Below are 27296 nucleotides of genomic sequence, written 5' to 3' on the forward strand. Positions count from 1 at the left end.
AAATCAGTTGCAACAGAGTAAAAATCAATGTGCGTACCTTAAATTCTGTCATGTAAACTAGATATATCAAGCAGTTAAATACCACTTTGTGTACTTAATAGCCATGTTTGCTGTAGCAGGGCTTAGTTGCTCAGGAATCATGGCCCATCAGCTGAGCCTGAAAGAGATCCCAGACTGATTTCAGACATGAATAGGAAAACAAACAATAGGGGCAGAACTGAGATCTGAAGTCTAAATTGAACTAAAGCAAGTAAAGTACTATTGGAACATGGTTTTTTTAAACTACTTTTTGTGTAGTAGTAGTGGTATTAGTAGTATGTTTTTGTAATATGTGTCATATTTCCCACTTAAGGGAAAACACGTTACCTTTTTGAGTGTTATAGCTACCAAGGGAAGAACAACAGATTATATTACTGCTGCTCTGCTTGTTAAAAGAGCTGAAGTGGGATAACTTTGAATGTGGTGGTCTCATGCATATTTGGATTTAAACCACAGAGTCATGTCAATTACACAAATTGGAATTACTGAAGTTCTATCAGTTCCATATATCCATGGATAAATTCCTGCAGGAGAGAATGACTTAAGTTGTTAATTTCATTTTAAATGCTACATACTGAAAGAGACAAAAGTTCAAATAAGTTTTATGTTCAAACTAAAACTAGACAAAAGCCAGGATATGTAAAGGATGAAAGGATGACTGTATTATAGGAGAGGCCTAAAGGTTATTCAGAAAAGTGATTTAACTATTCTGATGTTCAGTGGCTTTTCTTCATTAAGATTTTGGTTGCTGATAAGAATTGAAGAGAACTTTGTGTCAGGGAAATAACTCATGTTATTCTAAAGCTCCAATCGATTTTTTTTTACTCGTTTCTCTAATGCACCATTAACCCCTTAGACATCCTAATATACTGATTTGAAGGAGACCTATCTTAAACAGCATTCTCTGAAAACAAAGCAAAACCACACCAGAAGGATTTGACAGGCTTAAAAGCAAAAGTCTTAGATCCACAAAAAGAGTTCTTAAGTTTTCATATATTAAGAATTCCAATTCCATCTCCAAAGCTAGCTACCTCAACCAGTATCTTTTTTTTTTTTAAATCAAAATCCATGAATTCTCATCACTGTAATATACTTTATCCCATGCACTGGATGTCATCATAGAAACAATGTGAGTCAAAATAGACAAGTTCTGCAATCTAGAATAATCTTTCTGAAGGAAGGTCAAAACCAACAGGAGCCTTGTTGTATCTCATCCCTCAGTGTGACATGCAAAGGACATCTAGCAATATCTTTAGAAGGCAAACCTGGGAATTGAAAGTTGTCACAGAGGCATTGTCATTTTCAATCTTATATTTTCCTCACTGTCCCACTGGTCACCTTCTATTCTATAGACACAGTTTCTCCCTTTTTGCACAGATTCTTTTTTTTTTTTTTCCAGTATCTTTTTCTTCTTCTTAGGTACTGTTTTGTTTTGTTTTGTTTTTCTTTAGGTCTAATTAATGAAAAGAGTGAGATTAAACTGAAACAGTTTTGGTTCTAATTCATATTAGGTTTTTTGTTACTGATCTACATGAGAGGATTGCATCACAATCTTTGTTTCCTTTTTCCAGTACTGTCAAATCACTTTTTGAAAGAGATCTTTTTCTGCAAATCTGACTTCTCTATAAATATATTTCATTGATTATGAACTTGGAAAATTAACATATTTGAACTCTGGTTTATTTTGGTATTACAGGTTTAATTGTCAGTATTTACATTTATGAAAACTTGGATTCAGATCTTAGGAGAACAGAGCTTACCCTGTTACACTTTGAAAACAAAACCAATCCTGCTCTGACATCTGTTTTCTTTTAGAAGTTAAGAATAGGCATTGTTTTGGTACAAATAGGTAATGGCCTACAGTTCAGAAATAAGTGTTCATCTCTATTAAGATTGCAGACGAGTAGATCTGAAGGTACTTTGCATTCTTGAGAGCTCAGCCTCCTCCTGGAGGCCTCTGAGCCACCAGTGATGTGCAGCCTGACTCAAGTCTGTGTTAGGCAAGGCAGCCACAGATCTAACTGCTTCATTTGGGACTGGGCATGCAGAGGATCCTGTATTAAAAAACACACATGGATATCGTCAGACAAGAGGACATGAATCCTTAATGAACTGCAAAGATGAGCAATGTGATCATAATTCTAGTAGCCATGGCTTTTAAATGGGTTTCTCTTTTACTTGAGTTAAAATAATGCTTTTCTGTTTCTCTAAGTAAATATTAGAAAGATTCTTGAGTCCTTATTTGGCTTAGGTACCTTTCTCAGAAAGAATATTGGCAGAATTAGTGGTTGCTGTAATCTTCTGTGTAAACTTTTTCAGAATAAAGATTTCTGCCCTGAGCTTTCTCTAAAATTATGAGCTTTTTGGACCACGTGGCCAAGGGTCATAAAGAAAGTAAGCAACAGAGCACCTGAGTAGGAAAGCTGTCATGCTAGAAGGAAAATCACAGTGCAGATGCCAACCTGGTGTTAGAAGAACTTCTAATGCACTGTTTGGAGGACTTTCTTTGGACAAGAGAGAAGGGGATAACTAAGCTTCAAATGTTCATAAAATTATTAAATTCATCAACACTATTATTTACAATTTAAAATAAACATTGAAGAAGTCATAGGTTTGCCCCTGCAGTCAGTGTAATATGTATTAGATTGAGAACTTTTTAGGCAAAACAGCTTAGTAGCTCATCCTTATCTTTGCAAGAGATCGTAACTGAGAAAGGTTTTATATGCCTTTTATATGCCATTTTTTTCAGTTCTAAACAGCAAAAGTGAATAATTTATTTATGTTCTTGTCCAAAGTAATAGAACATAATGGAGAGAAACAAAAGGGGAAAAAAATCTCAGCCAGTTCTTCTCTTCTTAAATGTCATTTTATCTAGATATTGATCAGCTGGACTTTACTTTGCTGGACTTAATTTATTTACATATATAGAAATTGCTTAAACAGCAGAAATAATTTACAGCATTTTATAACTTCATATTCCAGAGACAGCAATGTGCCTCTTTCTGTGATTTGTAACACTGCCAGTGTATTTAGAATGCTAGTTCAACTTCAGTAGTAGTTATGAAATATGTACCTATGAACATGGGAATTTTAAAAAATATATTATTAAAACCAACTTTTAATGTGAGTGGTAGTCTTTAAAAATATTTGCATCATAAAATATAACACAGTTTTCTGAATTGTTAAATTGCGAATATAAAAAAAAAGTTCACTTTTGCAATATTTGTAGATCTAGATTTTTCTGAATTTTTCTATAAATGAATCAATTATTTTCATGTACATTTCACATATTCTTAGGAAATATTCTTTTGTTGCAGTACTCTCATAGGTAATTTCAGGTGAGAATTAAAATAAAATAATAATTCAAAATTATCTTTGAAACCCCAGTCTGTTTTATTTTTTAACCTTCCCTTAAATATGTAAGAGAAACCAAACACACTGCCCTTCAGAGTTATATATTAAATGCTGACAGTAGAATGAAAAGGCTGACTCTAGTATTTCTATGTTTCATACAAACACACTGAAATACAGCCCAGATGGTCTCAACCAATAGTGTACACAATCTCTTAGAGATGCTGCATAAATTAGGTAGTTTCAAATAATAACTCCTGTAGTTTAGATTTAGTTTTACTGTAAATTTCTTTAAAATCATTAAATATATTTTTCCTTTGCAGCATACTATAAATCTCTATTGGAAAAAGGATACTATTTACACAAAGCAAACTATCAAGCATCATTTAATACATTTTCTTTAATTTTACATTTTATCTGTGACCAGCTTTAACTGGTCAGTTTTTAATTTAAAAAAATTAAAAATTAGTTTAGTTCTTGCATAACTCTTTCTTAACTTCTTGAATATTGTCAAGTTTCAGGCATGTGTGGAGCAGATTCAAGGGATGGAATAGACATACTCATGATTTTTTGAGAAATATGACACAGTAGTTGTCATGGGTTTGCTTCTTCTAAAAAACCGAATGGGAATTTTCTTTCCCCTGCTGCAGTGTGGGGGAGGGATACTGAATGGGGAGGACAGTTTTCTGCATTGGGTGATTGACCTACACAAAAGAGCTAGCTGGCAGAACTACATTCCAGGCTTATTGCCCTCTCTAAGGCTGGGGGGTGGGGAGAGGAGTTTTTCTCCCCTTCTCTCCTTGGAAAGGGGGACTTCACTTTTTGCCTTAAGGGGACAAGGTGTGCACTGGAAAAGCTCTGAGGCCATTTTGCTCTTGACCTGGTCATCTGACTGTTCTCCGGCCTCAACTTGCTCTGTCACCAGCTACGGTCTGCTCTGTCACCAGCCGGACCTGCTCAGGTTTCATCGGAAAGTTTGTGCTTGGCGAGGAAAGGGGGGAGTCCTGATCACAGCCAGCCACAGATATTGTGAGTTTCATGGGAAAGAAACCGCCCTCCTTTCCCCTTTTTCCCCTTCCCCTTCTTGGTGGGGGGCGGAATCTCCATTGTCAGCTTCTCCCACACACTGGGGCCTCACGCAGCGACCACCAGAGCTGAACAGCGCCGTCTGCCAGCCATCACAGAGCACTGCAGGCCCTGCTCCTCCAGTGATCCAACAGCTCCCCCTGCCAACCGTGATTAGAATCGTGCTAGAGGACAGAGAAGTATCAAACTGTTTCCTTTTTGAAGGGGACTTTTGGGTACAGGATTATTGCTTAGTTGTTTTTGTGTTCTTTTGCTGTTTTTGCCAATATACATATATTCTTTAATAAAGGGTTGTTACTTCTTCCTTTTTCCATACTTCCACGATTGGAGCCTCTTAATTTCAGATTTACAATTTCTGAGAGAGAAGAATTTGGCCTTGCTCATAACTCATCCTCCTTAGCAAAACACTTCAGTCTCATTAAACCAAGACAGTAGTAAAAAGGCTACTTGAAGTGTGTTTGGAGAAGAAGTAGTCAGCCTAAAAAAATGTAGACAAATGTAAATCTGGATCTACTGAAGTAGAAAAATTTCCATGTCCACAACAAGCTTAGGATTTTACTCAAGATTATATAAATAGAAGGATAAAATGTTGTTCTCTAGGTTTTGTCAGACAGGGCCATTTTTCTGGCCATCCTAGGGAGAGCATGTTTTGAGAAGTAATTTAAAATAGAAAGTTGAGGGCACATGAAAGTTGATGGGGTCTTTTTCCCTGCACACAGGGTCAGGATGAAAACCAGAAAATGCTTGAGGAAGAAGCAAAATATTGGTGATTGAAGCAGTCTTTATTATCAGACTAAAGTAAACTGTTTGAAAAAATAATAGATGAGATGAAAAATAATAGATAAAATAATAGAAAAATAATAAAATAATAGATAAAATAATAGAAAAAATAATAGAGGAGATGAAAATGGCTTAGAGGAATGAGAATTGAATTTATGTAGAAAATATAAATTTCATACAAGGAGGGGCCATACATAGGGACATACAAATGGAATTAGACAGTTGAAGTAGTGAGCCAGAAAGATGTCACAGTCTTTCTGTCTAGGAAGTGATTATTCCAACCAAGTCCAGTGAGAAATATTATGCTAGAGGAAGCAATGCTATAACTCAGCTATAGCAAGGTTGTGTTGTCCAACATGAAGTACCAAGGCTGAAAACATTTTAGGATAGCATGAATAAGTGATAGTGCTATTGTTGTGACAGAAAAACCTGTGCGATAATGCTACTTTAAAGCTCAGTTTGAACATTTTGTTTGTATGGGAATATCATAAAATTTTATGAGAAGCATAAATGAGGTAAAGATTTTAATAGAGATGAGGTGAAATAATGGCTCCTCAACATAACTGGTGTTTAAAACTACTCAAGAATAGCTTTAAGGTAGTGCATAAGAAATAAGATTCCAAAACCAGAGGGCTACGGAATTAGCTTTGTAGAAGATGCAGGATAAAACTTAGAGGAGCAAATAAGGTTTCAATTGGGCAGTGGAGTGGAAATATGAGAAGAGAGTATGCTTAGTGTGAAAGAATGTTTAGAGTCCGGGAGAGTTTTTGGCTTCAAAATATATCAGAGCTCAAGAAGAATAAAAGGAAGGTTTGTCCAGGAGGACAGTTGAAGCATTGAATGATATGTGAGCAAATTATTACTGAATTTTATTATAAGAGCAAAATAATCTGTGAGGTTTAGACCTGTCCTTGTAGCTATTTAGAGGGCTGGAGCATCTCTGGTTTGAAGACAGGCTGAAAGAGTTGGGATTGTTCAGCCTGGAGAAGAGAAGGCTCCAGGAAGAGCACATTGCAGCCTTCTAGTGCCAAAAGGGAATTGGAAAAAAAGAGGGAGAGTAACTTTTTACAATGACAGATAGTGATATAACAAGGGGGAATGGTTTTAAGCTAAAGAAGGGAGAAATTTAGATTAGATGTTAGGAAGAAATTCTTTATTCAGAGGGTAGTGAGACACTGGAATAGGTTGCACAGAGAAGTTTAGATGCTTCCGTTCCTTGGCTTTGTTCAAGGACAGGTTGGATGCAGCTCTGAGTAGCTTGGTCCAGTGGAAGGTGTCCCTGGCAATCACAGGGGAGTTGAAACTAGATGGTATTTCAGGTCTTTTCTAACCCAAGCCATTCTATATTTCTGCTATTATTTTTCTTTAAGGAAATATGTTGTAAAGTGGACGAACACCCTTTAATTAAAAAAAGGACACTGTAAGTCAGGAAAGACTTGATGTCTTTCTTCTAACTTTAATTAAAGTAAGATTTTCTGTCCTCCATTTAACATGGCAGCAGACATCTAGAACAAAGTTAGCTGGATTGAATTCAGTGTTAAAAATAGAGGTGGCTTTGCTAATCAAGTACTGAAGGAGAGCACCAAGAAAAAAAGAACAGATTGATTTGTTATATTAGAAGGCTATCATTAGAGTATGTGAAAGTAAAACAGTATAAAAAAAAACTTTGCTACTTTCAGAATTGCTGTCCTACATATAAACATGCCTCTATGGGGATCCATATAATAGGCTAAGCTGTGACATGTTAGATGACACACAAAGTATCTTTCATTCACAGAATGGCAAAGAGGAAAGATGCACAATGTCCATGTCCAATGTGGCACTGCATTGGCAATAATGAAATGCTTGCATCCAATTTATGCAATTTATACTTCCACAATAATATGAAGTTTCTGGCAACTGTCATCTCTGCCAGTGACTTTCTTTAGGATATGTACTGCAACATGTTTTTCTCATGTCTGGTACCTTGTTTACTAAAAGAAAATTCAAACATATAAATATAGAATAAAGAGTTCAGACGGAACTAATAAATTAGTCCTAAACTGGGAAGCAATTTAGAATCAATTAATATCTCTGCCTCTAGTTGTCTGAGTAAATCAGGAGAAGTAGGTCTTACCTGAGCTTTCAGTGGTAGGCATAGCCGATGTACTATATATATATCCGTATTCCTTTTGATGACTTTGCTTGTCCCCCTTCAGGGGAGAAAGATGTGAGAGTTAAGAGGTGTAGCTTTTTTGAACCACAGTAATTATTACATTAGATGTGGACTGAGGCTGTGAAATCTTGGCATTGTTCATCTCTCACAGAATCCAAATATGATAAGACGTGAGGCCAAACATGAAATTTATCTGAAATTTACATTTCTATGAAAAGAAAATTTTTAATCCTATCTACGTTCAGTTCAACTGCTACAAGTAAAAGAGTGAAGTGGCAAAAAAATCCAACCTCCATGTTATATAAACTTAGAGGTTTTATGCTGGTACCATAGCATTTATCAAGTACATCTTGAATCGCCCAAAATCTAGATTTATAATGTAATATAGGCAGGGAGTCATAGTCCACAGAAAGATAAGACAGACAGCTGAGAGGAGCAGTTCTGTCTGTCTTAAAATAGATGTCTGAATCATGGAAACAGACTACCCCAGCAAGTGCCTATCAGAATTGTCTATAGCAGGAGCGTAGCTGACCAGTTTAAATCAGCAAACAGCCCTCTGACAGCTCAAGACTAGTGAAAAGACTTCTTTCTTAATGTACTGTGTTAAACTCTGTGAATAATTCATGACAAGTTTAACCTTCATTTGTTCTCATAGAATGCTCTCCAGTAACTTCCCACGTTTTTAAATACATAGCTTTTTTATCCTTTAATTACAGTTTTGAGGTTGGCAGTTTTTTGTTAAATATCAAACACATTTTGTACTTCTGAGTGTTCGTATGAAGTGCTTGTTTTTTTCTTCTCTTTGTACCAGCCACATTAAACCTTTAGAGTTTTCCATATCTCAAAAACAAATACGAGTGGAAGAAGAATAGCAAATTTTATAACAATTTTTGAAACACAAATGTTATAGAGGTGTAGTTCCTCTTCAAGAAAGGCTTTGTAGCATAATGAATAATTTAGATTTAATTGTAGTTCCTGACATTTTTCTGAAGGACTTAGAAGTATGCTATTCTACCAAACAAGAGTCTTATCCGTGTCTGACTCATGGTCCCATACCTGTGGATGCCAAGTTTCCAATGAAGAACACAAATACAGTCTTCTCTTTTGTGGAGAACTGTACTCTTACACTAATGTAAATGTCCCACCTCAGATTTGCCTTCAGGAAGACTTTCTGATAGTGAATGTTGATTGCTTCACTACTTCCAAAAAGACAAAATGTTACAAAAACATTCAGTTTAGAGTATGGAAATGCTGTTTTGCTGATAATGTTAGAGTTTTGTTCAACACAAGAAAAGGTTAGGAAAAAAAAGAACTTTAATATAAAAGATTAGCTAACATAATTAAAATTTAAGCCTATGTTAAAATTTTCAGGTTGAACATACAACTTTTGTCTTCTTGAACTGGTGATCTATTTTGCATTCTTGAAATAAACAGGTAGTCTTGGAATGGTGGTATTCCTGAGTGTGTTCCAGCCTTCTCTCCTTAATCAGAGATTGATAGTCAGCGGAACTGTTCAATTCTTCTGAACAAAATGATGATGGAAGAGGGTACATCTCACAAAATATCATTGTTCTCAACTGGTGTTCCTGACACTTAACAGTAATTTTGTCCAGAACCAGCTCTAATTATGAAATCTTTGTAAAAGGAATACAGCTCTCTCTTGCTTTTCCTAGCAGCCACTGCTTCATTAACAAAAGGGAAAAAAGGTTAGTTTACCTTTCTTTTAGCCTAAAAGACTGACATATTACTCTTGGAAAACATAACTACTGCTTAACTCCCCACTAAGTTAAGTATGAGCCACAATATTTACTCTTTAAGCAACTATTTAGCTAAGAAATTGCAGTTCAAGTTTGTGGGGAGCTAATAGCTGAAAAACAGAAAGTCTGATGGAAACATTGATAGATTTTCCTTTTAACTGTGTAATTAGTGCTGTAATTATTGCAGTATGCCCATTAGAGATGACAAAAAGACTATGTTTTTATAATACAAACCATATTTTTTATATCTATGTGTTCATATATATACATATATATATACATATATATATATATGCACACACACACATACATATATATACATATATAGGTACACCCATGGTTGAGTATCTGGGGGGATTTTTTATTTTTATTTTAAAAAAAGAGAAACACAGCCCAACACACTAGGCTGTCTTAGCTCAGCTCAAGTTCAACATCTTCCAGAGGGCTAGTAATTTTAGGCTATTCACTGTTATGCAGTATTAATCCAACATTAGTCGGCATTATTTATTCTAACGTTAATCATAGATGTAACCATAGACCACAGCCATAGCTGATAGCATGAGTTTACAGTTTGCCTAGAATAAAATGTTTGTCAGAAAAAAAAGTTGTGGTTTTTTTTTTTCTTTTGTGTCTCTAACAATTAAGTTTTACACAGATACTATCTTTATTTCTGGATCCGAGTCTATGTGGACCAGCAATGATCAGTTAATACTGAGACTGCTAATATTAATAAAAAAATGATTAAATCAAATGAGAATTAGGCTGGAATAAAGTCAGAAGGACATGTTTTCAGCCTGGCATATATCAAGAACTTAACTGTGCCAGGGAGTGAGGCACCGTAAGGCCTATCTCTGAGACATGTCTCCTCCACTGCTTATGGTACAGCTCAGGCAGCAACAGTTTCAAAGATCAAGCATTTTCAGACCAGGCATCATGTTAGAATAGAGTATTCTCACAGCAGGCCCTATTTGTTATTCTACCTGTGAGGAGTTTTGCACGTTTGATTCTGGGTAAAGCCTTTGTAGAGCACATAGTAACTTTATTTACACTGCAGCCACTGAGCAAATAAACCATATTTATTCTTAAATTGGGTAGCTCAATCCATGTAGCGAAGTAGATATAGAAAGGAAACACTAGTGACGTATGTTGCAATTCTTCTGTGCCTTTTGGTTTGCCTTTTTCCATTCTAAAGAATTCTGTGCTGTAGTTATTATTACATTTTGTAATTCTTTTACTTATGCAGTTATGTATACCTTTTTCCTCCTGTTACCTAGACGTGAATAACAGAGTTTAATTCTCTGGAATTAAAACCCTACCAAAGGACACTTTTAAAATAATTTGGTATGTTGAGCAGTGGTAAAATCTTCAGGTGGGTCAAAAATTTACTTCTCTAATTCTCTGATTTAATGTTTCTTTTTGAAAGACATCTTCTGACCCTACACATCCATTACTACTTCTCAGACCCACCCATGCAGGTAATACAAGAGCATCTTGTTAATCTTTTCTGTCGTTCCTTTTGTTCTGCAGTACAGGACATAAGAGCATAATCTAGTGCTATGAATGAACTAGAATGAGCTGTGCAACTCACAGTTTCCAAAACCAACTGGTATGGTTCTTAGCTTGTGAGAAAATGTTTCGTACTGTGGAATATGTGCTCCTAGAGATTAGAAAGGTTGGGTTCAGGTTTCAGTGCATATTCTTTATATGTTGAAAACTATATTTCCATTACTGTGTAAACTGGAAAGTATATATGAAGAAAAGAAAGATGCAGACTGTGAACAAGAGCAGATGCAATAGTAGCTAAACAATAACAGGGATAGTCCTGAGTGAATGAGCCCAACTCCAAATTTTTAAAAATATTTTAGTAATCCTACCTGAAAAAGATCATAATGAAACTAAGATTGCATATCAAAAGGCAGCAGATTTTTTATAGCTTTCATTTTCTAATGTGTATTCCAAACAACACACTTAAGAGCCCATTCATTATTGTCTGAAGGCTTGAGATTGTGAATCCATTTCTTCAGCTTGCGCACAACAACAGCAATAATAACCTGCCACCTATTGCATGTTTTCAGTTCTTTGATATCCAAGTGCTATTCAAGCAGCAGGATATGGGTTATCCCTGTTTTACAAACAAGGAAGACAAAACTCAGAATGTTTAAGCAGATTTTCCATACCCTCAAGACAAAGATGTTCCCAGCCATGGAACAGAACAGTCAGTCCTGAGCCTCATTCCCTAAGCCATGCTTTTTGCAATTCATTTTAATTTTCAATTTTGTGCAATGTAACACTGGTTTAGTTCAATTAGTTACTAATTTGAAGATAAATAACTAATATGTAAGCATCCTCAAAGTGGGTTGAATCCTGCACACTTTTTAGTATTGGTGTTATAATTATTTTTGTATCTTTTTTTCCTTAGACAGTTTAATTATACAGTCAAATCCTCATTCCACTGACAATACATAGAGACAAAAAATACTGTAGCTTTTCTTGCTGCTTTTATAATAGTGTATTTAACAGTACCAAATAGCTTCATCTTTTAGTATTTTCATTAATTTAAAATCTTTTCTTGCTTATTTTCATTATACAGTCAGCTTTTGCCTTAACTGTGAAGGCAATCCAAAAAAACCTCCGCTCCAAAGCCTTTTTCCTGCCACCATAAAAAATAAAAGGATTCCAAAAAGAAAGAGAAATATTATTGTTTTTGTTCAACTTACAGAATTGCATGTACAAATCAGCTATTTAAACAATGGCTATTCCTCTATTTGTTCTCTTAATTTCCCTTAATTTTTCTCTCAATTCCTCAAATTATGAGAAACTGAGTTTTTATAATTGGCCCCATGTCAAACACTAAAATAAATGCTGCATCATCTTCTATAAGCACAATGGACTAATATGCTCTTATATTTATTTAAAACTTAGACAAAACTGCTATTGATGTTCATGTTAGCACAAGAGGTTTTAGGTATGAATTAGAAGCTATCGTTAACTGCCAAAGTTGGCCTAATGGGTTCTCTAGAAACTTCTTTGGACAAAAGGTTCCCTTTCTCATACTGTCTATTAAGAGATTTTTTGATTGACTTTTTTTTTTTATCTTCACCAAAGTCAATTTATGAATTTCGGATAAAATTAACATTCCCTGGAAGGTTACGAGCTCTCCTTCCTAGTGATAGACTCCTTTTTTTTGTAGGAAGCCTATGCTTCTAAGGTTGCTACCTGAGGACAGGCTCTGAATTGGCCACTTGGAGTGTATCTGCTTAATATACATTTCAAAATAGTTGAAGTTAGTAGGCACTTGGATGGCAGGAGTTTATTTTTAAGGAGCTGAGGATGGAAACTAAAAAAGAAAGCGTGTTCACAATGGGTGTTAGTATTTAGTCAGTGAGATGGAGATCTGTAACTCCATGAGAACCTTTTTCTGAATCTGCATTTAAAAACACTGCCTTAATTATTTAAGTACTTGAAATTAGAGTGTATTCCTATTGTATAGTAATATTTAATATCTAAATATGCTATAGTATAGTTTTACTTAAATGTCTGTTAACTAGGAGTAAAAGGCATCATCTTGACTGTTATGCTGTTGAGAACAAATCATCCTGAGATATTTACTTTGTGGCACAGCAGAAATAGTTTTTGAATATTCCATTCCAGTATGGTATTTTGAAATCACTTAGTCAAAAGGTTGGTTTTCCTTCGTTTTGTGTTCCTTCATTGATGTAGGAAAAATGTTGATATTTATAAATAATAAATAATCAGATAAACTTTAAAAAATCAGCTTTAAAATGGCCAGTTATTTTGTAATAGCCCAGCACCTCTATTTTATCTGATTTTTGGAGTTTGGCTTTTCTTCATAACCTATTCAATCTGTTAAAGGAATAAAAAAGTTTCATGACACGGTGCCTGATTTATGTGTACTTCTATAGATGTGTGACCTGCACAGTAACAGACCCAACTGTTACTAAAGGTCCCATGACTGTATGACCCTTTGAGCTAAATTTATCACAGATGCTTTTTCCACTCTTTGAAGTTAACATTTTGATTCCATGGGACTCTTACAAAAGGTCCTGTGCAAGTCACTAGGTAATATGTGAGAGATAGGTGCCAGAAAACATGAAGAACAGAATGCTTAGCAATATTAACATTCCTTCTGCTGTTGTGGAACACTTTATATGCAGATCACCGGCAAAAGCCTCCAGAGCAGTTAGGATCTTTCCTGGTGATATACAGTGTAGTTGCTAATGTATTTTATTGTACTGTTATAAAATAAAGTGCAAGGGTTATAGAGAGCCTTACACACTTTACGCACATTCCTATTTGATGAATTGTTTGATATTTCGATGTGTAGCCTGTTTATCATATTTTCCATTTGCCAAGTCTATTTAAATTTTATAAATACAATTTTTAGTGCTTGCTTTCATTATTAACCTAGCTGCACTACCTTCAAAACTAATACACTGCAACACTTGTAGAGACTGTACAAAGGAATGGCTATTACGCATGTAACCGCTTGTTCAGCAATAAATTTGCTCTTGCAGTTTAAAATCAACATAGTTCAGAGCAAATTCAAAATGTATAAATTAAACATTGCATTCCCTGTCTAGTTCTCTACATTTTTCCTCTTCTAATGCTGAACCTGCCAAATATGCTAACATAGGAATTAACTCCCAAAACATTTAAGTTTTTTAGCTAGAAATTATAAATACAAGGGGTGTTTGTAAAGCATAAACAATTAATGTACTTATTGTAACAGGAAAAGATCTCAGTACAGTAGAGAGAACATCCTATTATGGTTCTTTAATTAAGGTCCTTCAGTGATTTATAACAATCACTGTATGTGTGTTTGACTTTAACAGTCAACAAGGAATTTAATTTTTACTTAACTTTCCCCAAGTGTTCTCAATGTCTTTCAGACAGGGAATACTTTCTGTTTTGTAAAGTTAGACAATAGTACTTATTCACAGTATCCAGGCAAGTGTTAGGAGAAAAAGAAAAGGAAGAATTAAATTTCTGCATAAGGCTTTTAGTTAATTTGGAATGAAGAAATCTTTGGTCCTTTCTTTACTCCACAGAGACTAATTTACCTAGCATGCCTCTAATTGGAATTTCCCTGCAAACTCACAAATGTTACTGTAACTGACATTCATCTTTTCCTTTTATTTATTATCCATCAATATTGTTTTTTTTTTTAAATGTTATTGACCTTTAAACCTGTTGTTATCAAACTGCAAGGAAGAGATAGAGACTTTTTTCAGCTGCCTTCATTCCCATGTGACCTGCAGGGAGAACAGATTCAAAATAGACTAGTTCCTCCCAGGGCAATACAAGACAGAAGAGAAAAGCAGTGTCATTTCCGAAGAGCACAGTGCTAGAGTAAACTCAGCATGAAAAAGGAAGGAGTTGCAGTGTGTTAGAATTCTTCCTTCACATTCCGGATTTTTACAGGAGACGGATTTGAAAGGCTTTAATAAGAAGAGGATTTTAAAAAATGCTTTGAAATGGAGTACTTTGAGAATAAGCTTTTTAAGGACAACTGAAGTTTGGCTGCTAGAAATACTGAAGGAATTTTTCAAAATGAGCATTGTTATGAAGCCAAGATCTCGATCTACCAGCTCCTTAAGGACTGCCGACACAATGTGGTAATGTGTTTGGTTTGTTTCTTTCAGGCTCTCCCTCCTATTATGACACACAGATATGTCCCAAGAAAGTCACAGGCTTTAATTTTGACTTGACAGATTTTGCATGGTTATTGAAGATGTTCAACTGCTGAGTTTCACAGTTATTAGTAAGGAGTAAAATTAGGTAGCTTTTTATTTTATAATACACTATATATAATTTTTAAACAGAGAACCCATTACATACTTTTTTTAAACACATTGCTTATATTTTTTCCCATTCAGTAGTAAGGTTTAGTCCTTTCACTTACAAGTACCTTCTAAAAGTCTTCACTAGACTTTTTTAAGGAAACAAAATTATAATATAAAGCTTGCATTTCTGGAGGCTGGAGAGTAAAATGAAACTAAAGATTTTGTGAGCTATTTTGGGATACTTACATGTAGTTTGGCTGCATAAATTGACTGGTAGAGATGTGCCCTGGGAAGAAACAGACCTTGCAGCAGCATGCGTAAGACTGTGCTGTTTTATGCTTCATGTGTTTCTCCTCCTCTCTGTGGCTCAGAGGAGTAGAAGCAGCGTGTAATACTGATCAATCGGTATGATTTTCTTGCAGATTTTTTCAGTTAGCAATCAACAAAGTTCTGTCTTTTGGATACTTATTCTTTGCTTTTTAAAGCTTAATAGGCACTGACAGGACAGGTTGCTATTCAGTATGTGAAATAAATTCTCTTTACTCTTTTAATGTCTCCTGCAATTTTTCTATCTCTCTGTGTTTTTAATAAAGTCACCATCATTTTAATAAACACATAATAGACTAACTCTTCAGAGCTATATTTAACTGCTATAAAATGATGTAGTTTAAAGTATAGCTTTGGTTTAGAAATCAATGGCATATATGTTGCTGTGTGATAAGAAAATAAGTACACTTCTCAAGCTAAAGAAGGATCCTAGTTATTCTCAGAAACTGCTAAGGCAGAGTTTGGCTGAAATAACTGCAGTAAGTAGTAGCTTTATATTAAAATGCAATACCTTGTTGGTGAACTATGTATTGGTAAAGTTATACTCTGCAGGGTGTCTCCAAGGAAGTAAGCTAAAACATACATACCTTAGCTATTACGTACAATTGTGCAAATAAATCAGTACCTTTGATTAATTCTTCTGCCTTTCAATTATTTCTTTGTTGACTGCTTCCCTTAAATCTTGCAGGAAAAAAAGAAAAAAAAATCAAAGAAAAAAATCGTTGGAATTGATACTTGCAGGTTGATTTGACCACCAAGTATTGTGTCTGAAGTCTCTGCCTGCCTCCCTTTTGTTGTTGTTGCCTTCAGGTATAATGCTAATCTGGTAGCTGAGAATACCTGTTCTGCTAGTTGTAAACTGGGAGTCCTCTGCTACTCTGCTGTTTGGGAACACTGTCTGAGCTCAGAGGTGGCTCTCAGGGTGATCCTTGGAGGCTGACTGGACAAGGTACATGCTGTTCCCTGGTGGTGTGGAGCAGAGCCAGGCAAGCCCTGCCCCAGGCAGAGGGAAAATGGAGTGCAGAGGAAGGAGAGAATGGGAGGGAGCCGCTGGCCGCCCACACTGAGCTCAACTCCTGGTTGCCGCTGGGAAGGTGCCAGTTCTAGGCCAGCCCACCCAACCCACCCCTCCCAACTCAACCCAACCCAACCTTTGAGGTGGGCCTGAGCAGACCAGTTTCCAAATCACCTGCATGACTTTGCCTGGTGTGCTTAATCATCGGAGTCTGTGGGTTTCTACCCATAGATCAGTACCACTTCCTGCAGTTCTCTGGGGCAGAATAACAACACTATAGTTTCACTACAGTATTAACGCTTAGGGACAAGTAACATGATTAAATGAGGAGCACCGATAGATGTTCAGGCCAGGAGATAGTGAAAGCTATACCACAGACTTCTCCTTTCGGTGTCTGTTAACATAGTGATCCTCCTGTGTGTTAGAGTAGCAGGGGTGCAGGAAGGAAAAAATGGGAGAATGTGAGAAGATGACACAGGAATTTGTGGGTCTCAAGACACAGGGACTATAGTGACAGGAGTGTTTTAAAGTATAGATACTCCTCTTCCAAGAGTTTGAGGATAATTATCCCAGGATAACTTTCCACTATAGTTTCCCATGTGAACAAACTTCCCATGAAGAGCAGAAACACACAGAGACTCCCAACACATCGAGACAAGTGAGAGGACAGAAAAGACGTAAAGAAAAGACAGTTGTTCTAGTTGCCTTGAAATCACACTCAATCTGTCCAAAAGATACAGTAAGTTCAGGGTATGTAGTAAAAGCATGATAATCTTTTTGGTATCAATATTGCAAAGCATCCAAAGGGTACCTCCACTGCTGATGTGCTGTGATGGGCACACCAGGTGGCTTTGAGCAGATGCAGGTGAGCCCAGGCTGTGCTGATGCATCCCTTTGTAAAGTTGGCTGGGTTGAGGATGGCTGCTGTTTAACATGACAGTAGGGTCTGTAGGCAAACCTTCTCTTTCTGAGGTACCTTGGAAAATTGATCCTAATGTTACATTTCTCACTTCAGGAGTGATTGCGAAGTGTGGTTTTAAATTGGAACATTTCTGGAAAATAGTCCAGGAGGGATAAATGATGGTGCAAACTTTTCAACTGAGACAATTGATACGTCTTTTTATTCCAGAGAAGAAATAAAAAGGAAGTAAGGAAACTTATGGTAAGGTAAAATTTTGGCTGAGACAGGAGTACATTAATTTAAATGAGAATAAGATTCCACTTTCTTAGCAATTTGCCACTGAATAGTAGAGCAGCAGCGTTCTACAGAAGATGTTGTGTTTCTCTGGTGATTTTTTTTCCTATTTGGATAAAGAAAATTTTGAACTTAAAAAAGATACTATTCTAGTTATTCTATTATTATTCTGAATTAAAATTTTAGAAGTTGAAATTATTAACTGCTGGAAAGTCAAGCAAGCAGATAAGGGTTTTTGGTTGTTGGACAGTATCTTACTGGCTAGAAGTGAGGCAGCTGATCAGATTCTAGAACTTTTTTTGTTTTTCATGATTCATATAACTAGCCCAAAAAGTTTGTAAGCCTCAGGAATATTGTCAGCTTTTCTGCATGGTGTGTCTAGAGTTACCTGTTTACTTTGTGGGTTGGTATTATTGGGTTTTATTTATTTTTTGTAATGTCTGCCAATTCAAGCTTTTCTGGTTTTTGGAACGTAGGATTGGTTGATCTGCAAAGGGCACATCCCAACATCTCCAGTGCCCCTGAGAGCAAAGGTGTTAAATGATTCAGTCTGTGGTATTATGTAGAACACTGCCTCTATCCTTATTTACCTCCAGAAGTGGGTGGTATTGCTCGTCTGCAGTATCATGAAGTTCAGTATATTGGAAATTACTGAAGGATGTTGTCCAGTATGAATTTCTCAGTCTATAATAGATGTTCCACTCATTTATAGATGAGTGGAACAAAACTGATCTATGGTATGAACTTTTTATGACTGTACCCTTAATATGTGGATCACAAGAGTGATGCTAAATAAAAGTCTTGTTGAATGGAGACAATGAAATACTTTTGGCTTGACATCAGTGGATAGTATTGTTTCTGGAGCAGAAGTGTTACGACAGAATTGTAGACATCAGCTGTGCTGACCTGAGGTAGCTGCACTGGCTTCCTGACTTAAAAGTATCATAAAGTGGAACTCTGCCATGACTGTGACCCAGTCTTTTGGTACTCATGTGTGACAGTAAAAAGCTATGGCCACATTACATTGCTTAAGATCTGGCCATCCCAAAACGATTCAGCTCCTCAGTTAATACCTTGGTGCTAGCAAGCCTATTGCCAGTATAAAGATGACAAATATATACAATAAATGATACTGAATGAAGCGTATACCTCTAGGTTATTGTTATTAGACCTGTATTTGAAGGTAACTGCTGCCTTTCAGACTGGGAATCTGAGTGCTGAGGAGATCAAGAGCAAAACCTGGGTATTCCTTGAAGGAGTCTTTGTCTGGAGGGCAGAGAATGTAAATGTTTGTAATTATAACTGTGAACAGTATTAACACCAATCATATCACTTGGCTGTTAAAAAGAGTTAAGCTTTTTTATTCCTTTATTGAGTCAATCTTTTTTCCTGTTCAGTATTATGATTTTTTGTGTAAGCCAAGTGCCTGTTGTCATTGTTTGCAATATTACTTGTCCCCTTGCCATATCTTAAACAAAACAGGTTCACAACCTCACATACTATCTAGTCACACTTTTACTAGTTGAATGTGTTGAATACAGTCCACTGGGATAGTTCAATGCAAGCCACACAGCACACAGATTCATGGGTGGGGATTGAAGTACCAAATGTTATATGGAGAATTGTGGGATTTCTGGTGCTAAAGAAAACTGGCAAGCTACAGATGACCTTTCCTACATGAAGTCTGACTTTGATGGAATTTGTAGGTGACTTCATTAAGGAAAATAGGCTTTCATAAGCAGTATGGGCCTCAAATCATGACAACTATAGAAACTCAAGGTGATGCATATGCTGTTAATTATTGTGTCGGTGATAATGAGGAAGCCTGCATAGTGTGATATGTTAAACAGTGTTATTTTTAAAAAGTTAAAGGGGAACAAATGCTATTTTGTCAGTGAATTAAGGGTAGAGTTTGATGTAATCGACTAGTCTATTTTCTAACAATATAAGGCATATCCTACTGGGCTTGACCAATAGCCTTCCTAACCTGTTATTCTGTTGTCTCATGCAGCAACAGGGAAACATGAGTGCCTGTCCAATTTCAACAATCCATTTCCATCATGTTGCCCAGCGTCTACTAGTGTTGTATTAGGGATGTTATAGGGCTCATTCTTGGCGGTTCTCTTTTTTGTATTATCTATGTACCTGTTTGCCCATGGATTTGCTTGATATCTTTTCAAAATTTGCTGGTAAACCATCTTCCCATACAGCCTTCTGATAACCTTTCTGCCTGTGTAAGAAAGGACTTTATTTACTGTGCTTTAAAATTAGTTCTGTCATTGTGGCAATTGGTGAAAGAGTCTGCATTCACTTATCCACCAGCTTCATGATTTTGTTAAGCTCAGTTGCAACCTTCTCAGCCTTTTCCTGTAGAAACTGAAGAGCTGTAGCCTTCTTGTATTTCTCTAAAAAGGGTACTGCCCCTCCCTTGATCATTTTAGTTTCCATTCATTGTATTTCCTCAAACACCACTGTGTCCTTGAAATACAGACACCAGATGGCAGACATTACCCAAGATGTGAACACACCAAAGTTCTTACACAGTGGTAAAACATGCTTGCTTTTTTTCTCAGCACCTTTGTTGATGATGTCCAGTCTGCTGTTAGCTTTTAACTGCCATTTCAAGTTGAGTCAGTGATTTTAAATAATTTTTAGTGTTTTTTCTTGGCCATACAATCTTTTGGCACATTCCTATATCTGTGTGTTTTTTTAGAGGTGAACTATTAGACTTGCCAACAGAAAATCCAATTACTTTAACATTTTGATAAGAACTGCTGTCTTGAAATAACAAGTGTTTGTTTTTTTAAAAAAATAATATTGCAAACCATGCCAAACTGAACAAAGTTTGACTCCAGCAAAGAGAGGGCACTTCTTCAGAGACACTTTCTTTCAAGTTACATCCAGATAAACACACATAATATTCTTTCCCTAGCACGTGCAAGATGTACAATGTAGTTCTTGCCATTCACTTTAGTGTACTAACAATTCACTTTCAGTTTTCCTGAAAATATAATTGCCTTTACAGCACAGTTCATTCTCACACCTTCTTCCTGAGCACATCTGTAGGTTATCAACTTGTGGACATAGCTCTGTAACTGGACCGCAAGGCCAGTGGAGAGGAGGCACTTCAGTGTCTGTCTGTAGTGTAGTGTAAGAGAAAGGGCAGCTGGTTTCATAGGGAGTTCACTTGACAGCTCAATCTAAATGAACAAATCCCACTTACAGCTGGTTCAACTGACAAAAGAAGGTAGTCCTAACACAGATCAATATTGAGATGCCTTGATGGAATCCTCTGCCTTTTACTGCCTTCCGTTACATCATGTAAATAGTTGGTGGTATTTTGTTTCACAATGAGGGGTTACTTCCTACCATCTCTTCTGAAAAGCACAATTACAGTGTAAGGCATAACAGATGGGATCCACCTCATGTAAAGACAAATGTTTGTCGTACCTAAACTAGTAACCTCATGCTCTTCCTGGAGAGAAGTACCTGTTTTCAGATATGACTTACATCACATATTTTAGATGTCTCCTCAGAGGAAGATGTGCTCTTGATGTCATTGATTTTATCAGCCTAAGCTTCACTCAACATAAATAATATATATAAATGAAATCTAACTTGTATATGGGCACCTACAGTGTGCACATTTAACCAGATTAATTCTTTCTAATGCAACTAACATGCTGAATATATGCTTTAATATTTAGTAGTTTTAGCATTATTTTATAATATAAATAGAGTATTCATATAAAACAAGGCAAGTCCAGTACAGAATAAAAAGTATTAGAACACAGTAACAAGAATAAACCAGTTATTTAGGCTAAATGTAATACTGAAAGAACTCAGCACTTCAAATCCATGCAGTCACTAAGCAGTGACATCATCATTCTAATGGCATCACAAATGACTCAACCTCGTTACTGTGATTCCCATCAGATTTCAGCTACAGTGGATTTTAAGTCAGATTTATATGCACTAGAGCATGTTTCTTAAGTCACATTATAAAACTCAGTACATTTCTGCATTCCTTTATTTGTTAATATTGGTGACACTGTGAAGATGTGTGCATGCATGACTTAAATAGGTGCATACTATGGTATGACCTTTTAAATATTTTTTTCTTTCATCAAAAATCATGAAACCTTTGCAAACTTATATTAAAAGACTGAACAGTACAGACTTTTAGAAGCTAAAGGGCAGAAAGAGTTTTTGTTCATGTGACCTTATTTTTGAGGATTTGAGAAGCACAGAGAGGAACTCATGACTTAAATGTGTTTCTTCTCCATTTCATTTGCTAGTTTTATAACAGCACCTAGTGGTGATGTTATAAATACAATCAAATACTAATACACTCAAAACTTCAAGCACTAAGTCAAAAAGAGTTTTCTCTATAGATATTTTAAAAATACTTTTCCCCTTCTATGAAAGTGCTAAGCATTAAGAAAAGAAAGAAGATTGTTTCAGAACCATTAATAACTGTCTTTTTCTTTGTCAGAGATCTCAAATTCAGCAGAGATCAATTAAAAATTTCATTTTAGTAGTTTCATTATGCTTTATTTCAATTTAGTAATTTAAAATCATTATTCAAATTAACTATTTGAATAAAAATTCATGTCAGACTAGAAAGAAAAGAGTTTATTTTTATGAAAAAACTTTAAGTAATTCTGAAATTAAATTCCTTTTAATAATCATAATTTATTTTTGTGTTTTTGAAAAGTTTCCATTGGGGGCAATTATATTGGTTGGTTATCTAAATTTTGAAGGAATTCTCATGTTGAATTATATAAGACCCTACTAACAGAATGTACCCACAACATGTTTCAAAGAAAGGACACAGATGCTACATACCTAAAGGACAAGACAAAACTTGCATGTTGGTGTTTGCTGTACTGCCCTGGGAGCTGGTAGGATAATGCTGTATCAAGGCCAATTAACCCTCTGACACAGTGACAGGCTGCTTTTTGAACCCCAATGATTAATTTCACTTGGTGTCATACTACATCTCATAGCTGCTGTCAGCTTCCACCCACACACACATCAGAGCGGATTACAGCAAGCACTTTTCGGAAATTCTTTCCAAGAGGTATGTATTGAGAAATAAACAGCCAGTCACTATGATCCCTGTTTGCCGCTGCCCTGAAGCATCCCCTACATGAGATCGATTATATAAGATCATCTTCATTCTCAGAGCTTTATATTCATAATCATCTTTATTGTCTCAGACATTTCCATATTTAGTGATTTAAAGCTTGTGAGTAGAGCTCTCATTTGATACGTGATCTCTCCTTGACTTGGCCAAAATCTATTTTTCTTTTGTCCTAAGCCTATAGATTTACCTTATTATTGGGTTCCAACTCTATAGCTAGTTTTACTTTTAGTTCCCTCATTTGCATGTTTGCCATCCTTTTTTGCATTTAAATCTTCCTTTCCAACGGAGTTTGGGATAACCTTCTATTGAATGTCATTAAAATTTGCCTTTGAAAGACTGCAACAAAACATTTTCATAATGTTAACTTTATTTCACAAAAAAAATACTCACTTGGTTTCAGTTTTTGCCTGCAAAACTTCCAGATATAAAATAGACATCTTTATGCCTGAAATGGAGTAATTGCATTATTGTGTTACTGTAGCTTTCATCCTTCCTTGTTCAACATCTTCTAAATTATTTGATGCCATTATTGCTATATCAAAAATACAGCAAATCATGGCTGGGCTTCGCAAACGAAGATTTGGGAAAGGCTCTACCCACATTTTTTACAAGCACGTTGGTGGATAAAAAGGCCAATATGAGACAGGCATGTCCGATTGCAAAAGGCACAGCAGAAAGACTCCTTAGGTGGTATATTCTGCAAGGCACGATTCTTTCTGCGTTGTCTTTTCTCCTCAAGGGTGATCCTGCGTGCTTTCTCAAAAGCATCCACAGCGTTATAGATGGTGTGTCTCCACAGACCTCCCGATTGGAGGCCAGAGTAGACCAGTTATGTTGATCAATATGGCCAAGGCTGAGATGTTGTTTCAGGGAGTCCTTGTATCTTGTCTTCGGGGCTCCTCTCTTGCGGCAGCCAGTGGCAAGTTCACCATAAAGCAAGATCTTAGGGAGGTGGTGGTCTTTCATCCTTGAGATGTGCCCTGCCCAACTGAGCTGTGTTCTCAGCAACATGGCCTCAATACTTGTGATTGCTGCTTGTTCAAGAACAGATGTATTGGTCACATAATCTGACCAGTGGATGTTTAGGATTGTATGGAGACAGCGTTGATGGAAGCATTCTAGGAGTCGCAGGTAGATGCAGATGACCCATGATTCAGATCCATATAAGAGAGTAGACAGCACTATGGCTCTGTAAACACTGATCTTTGTACTTTTCTTCAGGTGTTTATTTTGCCAAACTCTTTTATGAAGCTTTCCGAAGGCACTATTTGCCTTTGCTAACCTGTTGTCTATCTCTCCGTCAATCTTACCATCCAAGGAGATGAGGCTACCTAGGTAATTAAACTGTTGGACTGATTTGAGCTCTGATTCGCCAGTGGCAAATGAAGGTGTTCTAATCAGCTTAATCCTTTTAGTGTACTTGGAGGTTAGATGTGTGATGTCCATAAACTTGATCAAAAGTGCTTTTGTGGAAACGTATGTATCTATTTAAAATGTGGAAGTGTATGTATCTACGCTATAACTTGCAGATTACTCATTTGTATCTGTGTATTTTCCAAGTGTGTCCAGTGGACTAAAATTTTGATTTAGGTCTCAGAAATTATATTTCTTCATATTTAGTGTGAGAAGCTACAGTGTGAACCTGTACTCTTTATGTTCTGTATGACCATATGAAGTTCATCACATTTCCATAAGTGAACCCCTTTGTCATAGCGTTTTGTAGTCTTTCTGCTATCATCCTAAGGTGTGTCTAAACTAAACCGTATGCATAAATACTGTTTTCCCCATCCTCACTTTTGTTCCAGTCAAGTATTTTTCATACATAAAAATATATCTGCTTCTATTATTTTCCCCTTGGCATAGCTTGAGCAATTTTTATATAAACCCACGTCAGATAGTCATGTGACATTCTCAGCTCTCACATGTAAAATTAAAGATCTAATGATTACACAAAAATGTGTGTAAATTTCAAAAATTAAAAGGTGAGAAAAAGATACATTACTTGTTTTTAAAACAATCACAGCATCCATGCTTGTATAGTCAATAGAGGAATTGGTGTAAGTCTAGAGGGCTGTTCAGATAATCAGGAGTGACATCCTAACACAGGCAGGTGCTCCCAGCTTAATTTTGAGCTCTCCCCAAAGGGACCACTGGGGAGCCTGGCCTCCAAGTTGAGACATCTCTGCAAATCTGTGCCGTTATTCTTCCCTATGTGGTCTGTAAACAAATGTTTTTTCATGTTTTGAAGCTGTGATGTTAGCAACTTATTTTTTAGAAAAAGGCAACTTTTTTTGGTGCATTTAATTCTTATTTTTGATTCATGTGTATATTTATTTTGCATGCTTTGCATAAAGATGGTATGATAATGCTTTTATCTGCTGGTGTTGAAATGTACATAAAAAAGGAAATACAGAGAAAGGAGATTCAATATAGTGAAATGCTGTTGCACAGATAATGGATAGATTTCATCCAATTTCTGTATCCAGTTTTTCATTATTGTTAGTCTGTTAAGCCTGAAACTACATAAAAAATTTGTCAGCAGGAATAGCCCCAGATTGTGGAGGGAAATATGATGAAATAAAGATGAACATTTAAAATTTAGCAGGCCTGCACTTGCAGTAGGAGTGTAGGAGTACTATTTAAGCTAGCTCTGACTGACTCAATAACAGTAAAATGGAACATGTTCACTTATGACAAATGAAAAGGTCAGGTCGCAAAAGAACAGCACTAACATCAGTACCTCTGAGGGTAGATGTTCTGGTTATACTCATCAGTAGATGCTTTTTCAGTAGTAGAGGCCATGTTAGTCCCTTGTTGCTCTCCCTGCATACTTTTTTGTCTACCAAAACACAGAGTTACTCTGAGAAGGTCATCAATGGAAAGGGGAAAAAATCACCATAGTTCTTTCAGACTGGAAATGGAAGTAAGGGCCTTAAGGGATCCCTTGCTGATGCTGGAGAACTACGTTTCTTTTTCCACCCACTTCCATTTTGAACATAAGTTTTCTTCAAAGCATGTTCAGTCATGTGAAAGCAATAAAAAATTTGAGCATGCCCCTGTAAAGCATAGCTTGAAAGTAGTTTGTAGTAGGCAGCTAGGTTGAAAGGCACATTTAGGGAGATGCTATTAGTGCTTCCAAATGAGTTTCAGGTTTTCTTCATGTCTCCTTCAATTTTACATTACTTCAGCCTTAAAATAGTACTGAATTCTGAAATTGGAGTATCCTATAATTCTGTAATAGTTTTATTTCCTACCATTCATTTCATCCCTTGCCAGTCATTCAACCACCTGGGCATTGAACAATTCATGCAACACAGGTTGCACTTTCAAGCAGACTCTGCTCAAGCCATTCCTGGCATCTTGTTTACTTGTTCATTTATATGGGAAAAGAGATCTACATTATAAATTAAGTAAATGCTTATTTACAGCAGCATACAGTTGGGGTTTTATAGCTTTTCATTCCCGAATTATATCCTGGCTTTTGTTCCTTTTTCTCTAAATTTAAGTTTATTTATCCTTTAATACTCACTGTTTCACAATTTAATTTTTCAGAGATTCTGAAAAAGTCAAACTAGACTTGATTGTGTTCTTTCTAAGAACACGACTGAAAAGAGAAATTGGGTGTATATCAGGAACTATTGTGATTTGTTTCTCTCCAGACTGGATAACAATGATGCTTCCCTGACTTCTTTTCTATCTTTATTCTGCAGTATAAACCTCTGCATGAATAAGATAATGATATAGTACATGTGTGCCTTTCCTGTGACAAGGGAAAAAACATTCTTCTCAAGTCACTCTGGCTGCTTTTTGGTTTTTATATATTGGATAGTGAACATTTTGGCTGTTTCATCCACAAAGTATTCAATACTGTCGATACACCTTTATTTCACCTTTCATAATATTCAGTTCTTTTCTTTAGCAAACAGGCTTTTAAAATTTGAAATGTAATGTTTCCCTCCTCAGCAGCTTGTGATCACTTAAAGTATCCCCAAAGCCTCAGAGTTTCAGTATTACTGCTCATTGTTCAGTGCCCATTTTGACAGCTAGTATACTAACTCTGGAAGATAGTCAGTGTTCAAATAGGTGATTATATTGTTACCTTCTCCCTCTCTTTATTATGTTTAAGTCCTACTTTGATAGTTTTGTCTGCCTTAAGTTGCTGACAGTTCAAAACATACTTACCAGAGCTTCACAAAAAAAGTACTCTGTGATATAGAACCCAAAGACAGTAAAATTGTTTACCAGGCTGTTATAGCTGTTACCTGTTTTCACAAGAAATCCTGGTGATAATAATCTTTCATTTGTACCCACCCATAGAGGAAATCTGACAAGAATCAATTCCCCTCTGGACACAGAGGGGGGAAAAAATTACAACATTTGAGGGGAAATGCACAGAGCATAAGGGATCTTTTAAAAGTTAGAATATTTATGGAAGGCATGATAAGAGAATACATGGATCAAAGCCAATGGGACCCATGGTTCAAAGCTTGCTAATGATCAGTGATAGGCACTACAGCTGCATAATTAATTGCTTTTAAAAAGTTCAACCTATTCTATGTCAGTTCTCAAGCAAACTGTTCAGATGCCCTTCATTTAATGAGCTGGAAAATGATGCTGGCTGGCTCAGTGATATTGAAG

General features: G+C 36.1%; 1 protein-coding gene and 1 long non-coding RNA gene across 4 annotated transcripts in view; one reads left to right on the forward strand and one right to left on the reverse strand.

The window, feature by feature from the left end:
• PDE4D (phosphodiesterase 4D) overlaps positions 1 to 27296 on the forward strand; it is a 340514-nt gene that overhangs the window by 176083 nt on the left and 137135 nt on the right. The window contains exon 1 of one of the 3 annotated variants that reach the window (XM_018070369.2): positions 14511 to 14804. The exons of the other annotated variants lie outside the window; for them this stretch is intronic. Coding sequence (XP_017925858.1) covers positions 14740 to 14804 — 65 coding nt within the window. The 5' untranslated portion in view covers positions 14511 to 14739. Of the gene's footprint in view, positions 1 to 14510; positions 14805 to 27296 lie in introns of those variants that run through there. 3 annotated transcript variants of the gene reach the window in all.
• On the reverse strand, positions 2052 to 8509 carry LOC108639264. Its single transcript, XR_001920364.2, has 3 exons — positions 8468 to 8509; positions 7373 to 7448; positions 2052 to 2093 (listed from the first exon to the last, which is right to left on the reverse strand). It is a non-coding gene; the product is annotated as an uncharacterized LOC108639264 (long non-coding RNA).

The sequence above is a fragment of the Manacus vitellinus genome, unplaced genomic scaffold, assembly GCF_001715985.3.
Source record: "Manacus vitellinus isolate BGI_N305 unplaced genomic scaffold, ASM171598v3 scaffold_18_pilon, whole genome shotgun sequence".
Classification (NCBI taxonomy): Eukaryota; Metazoa; Chordata; class Aves; order Passeriformes; family Pipridae; genus Manacus; species Manacus vitellinus.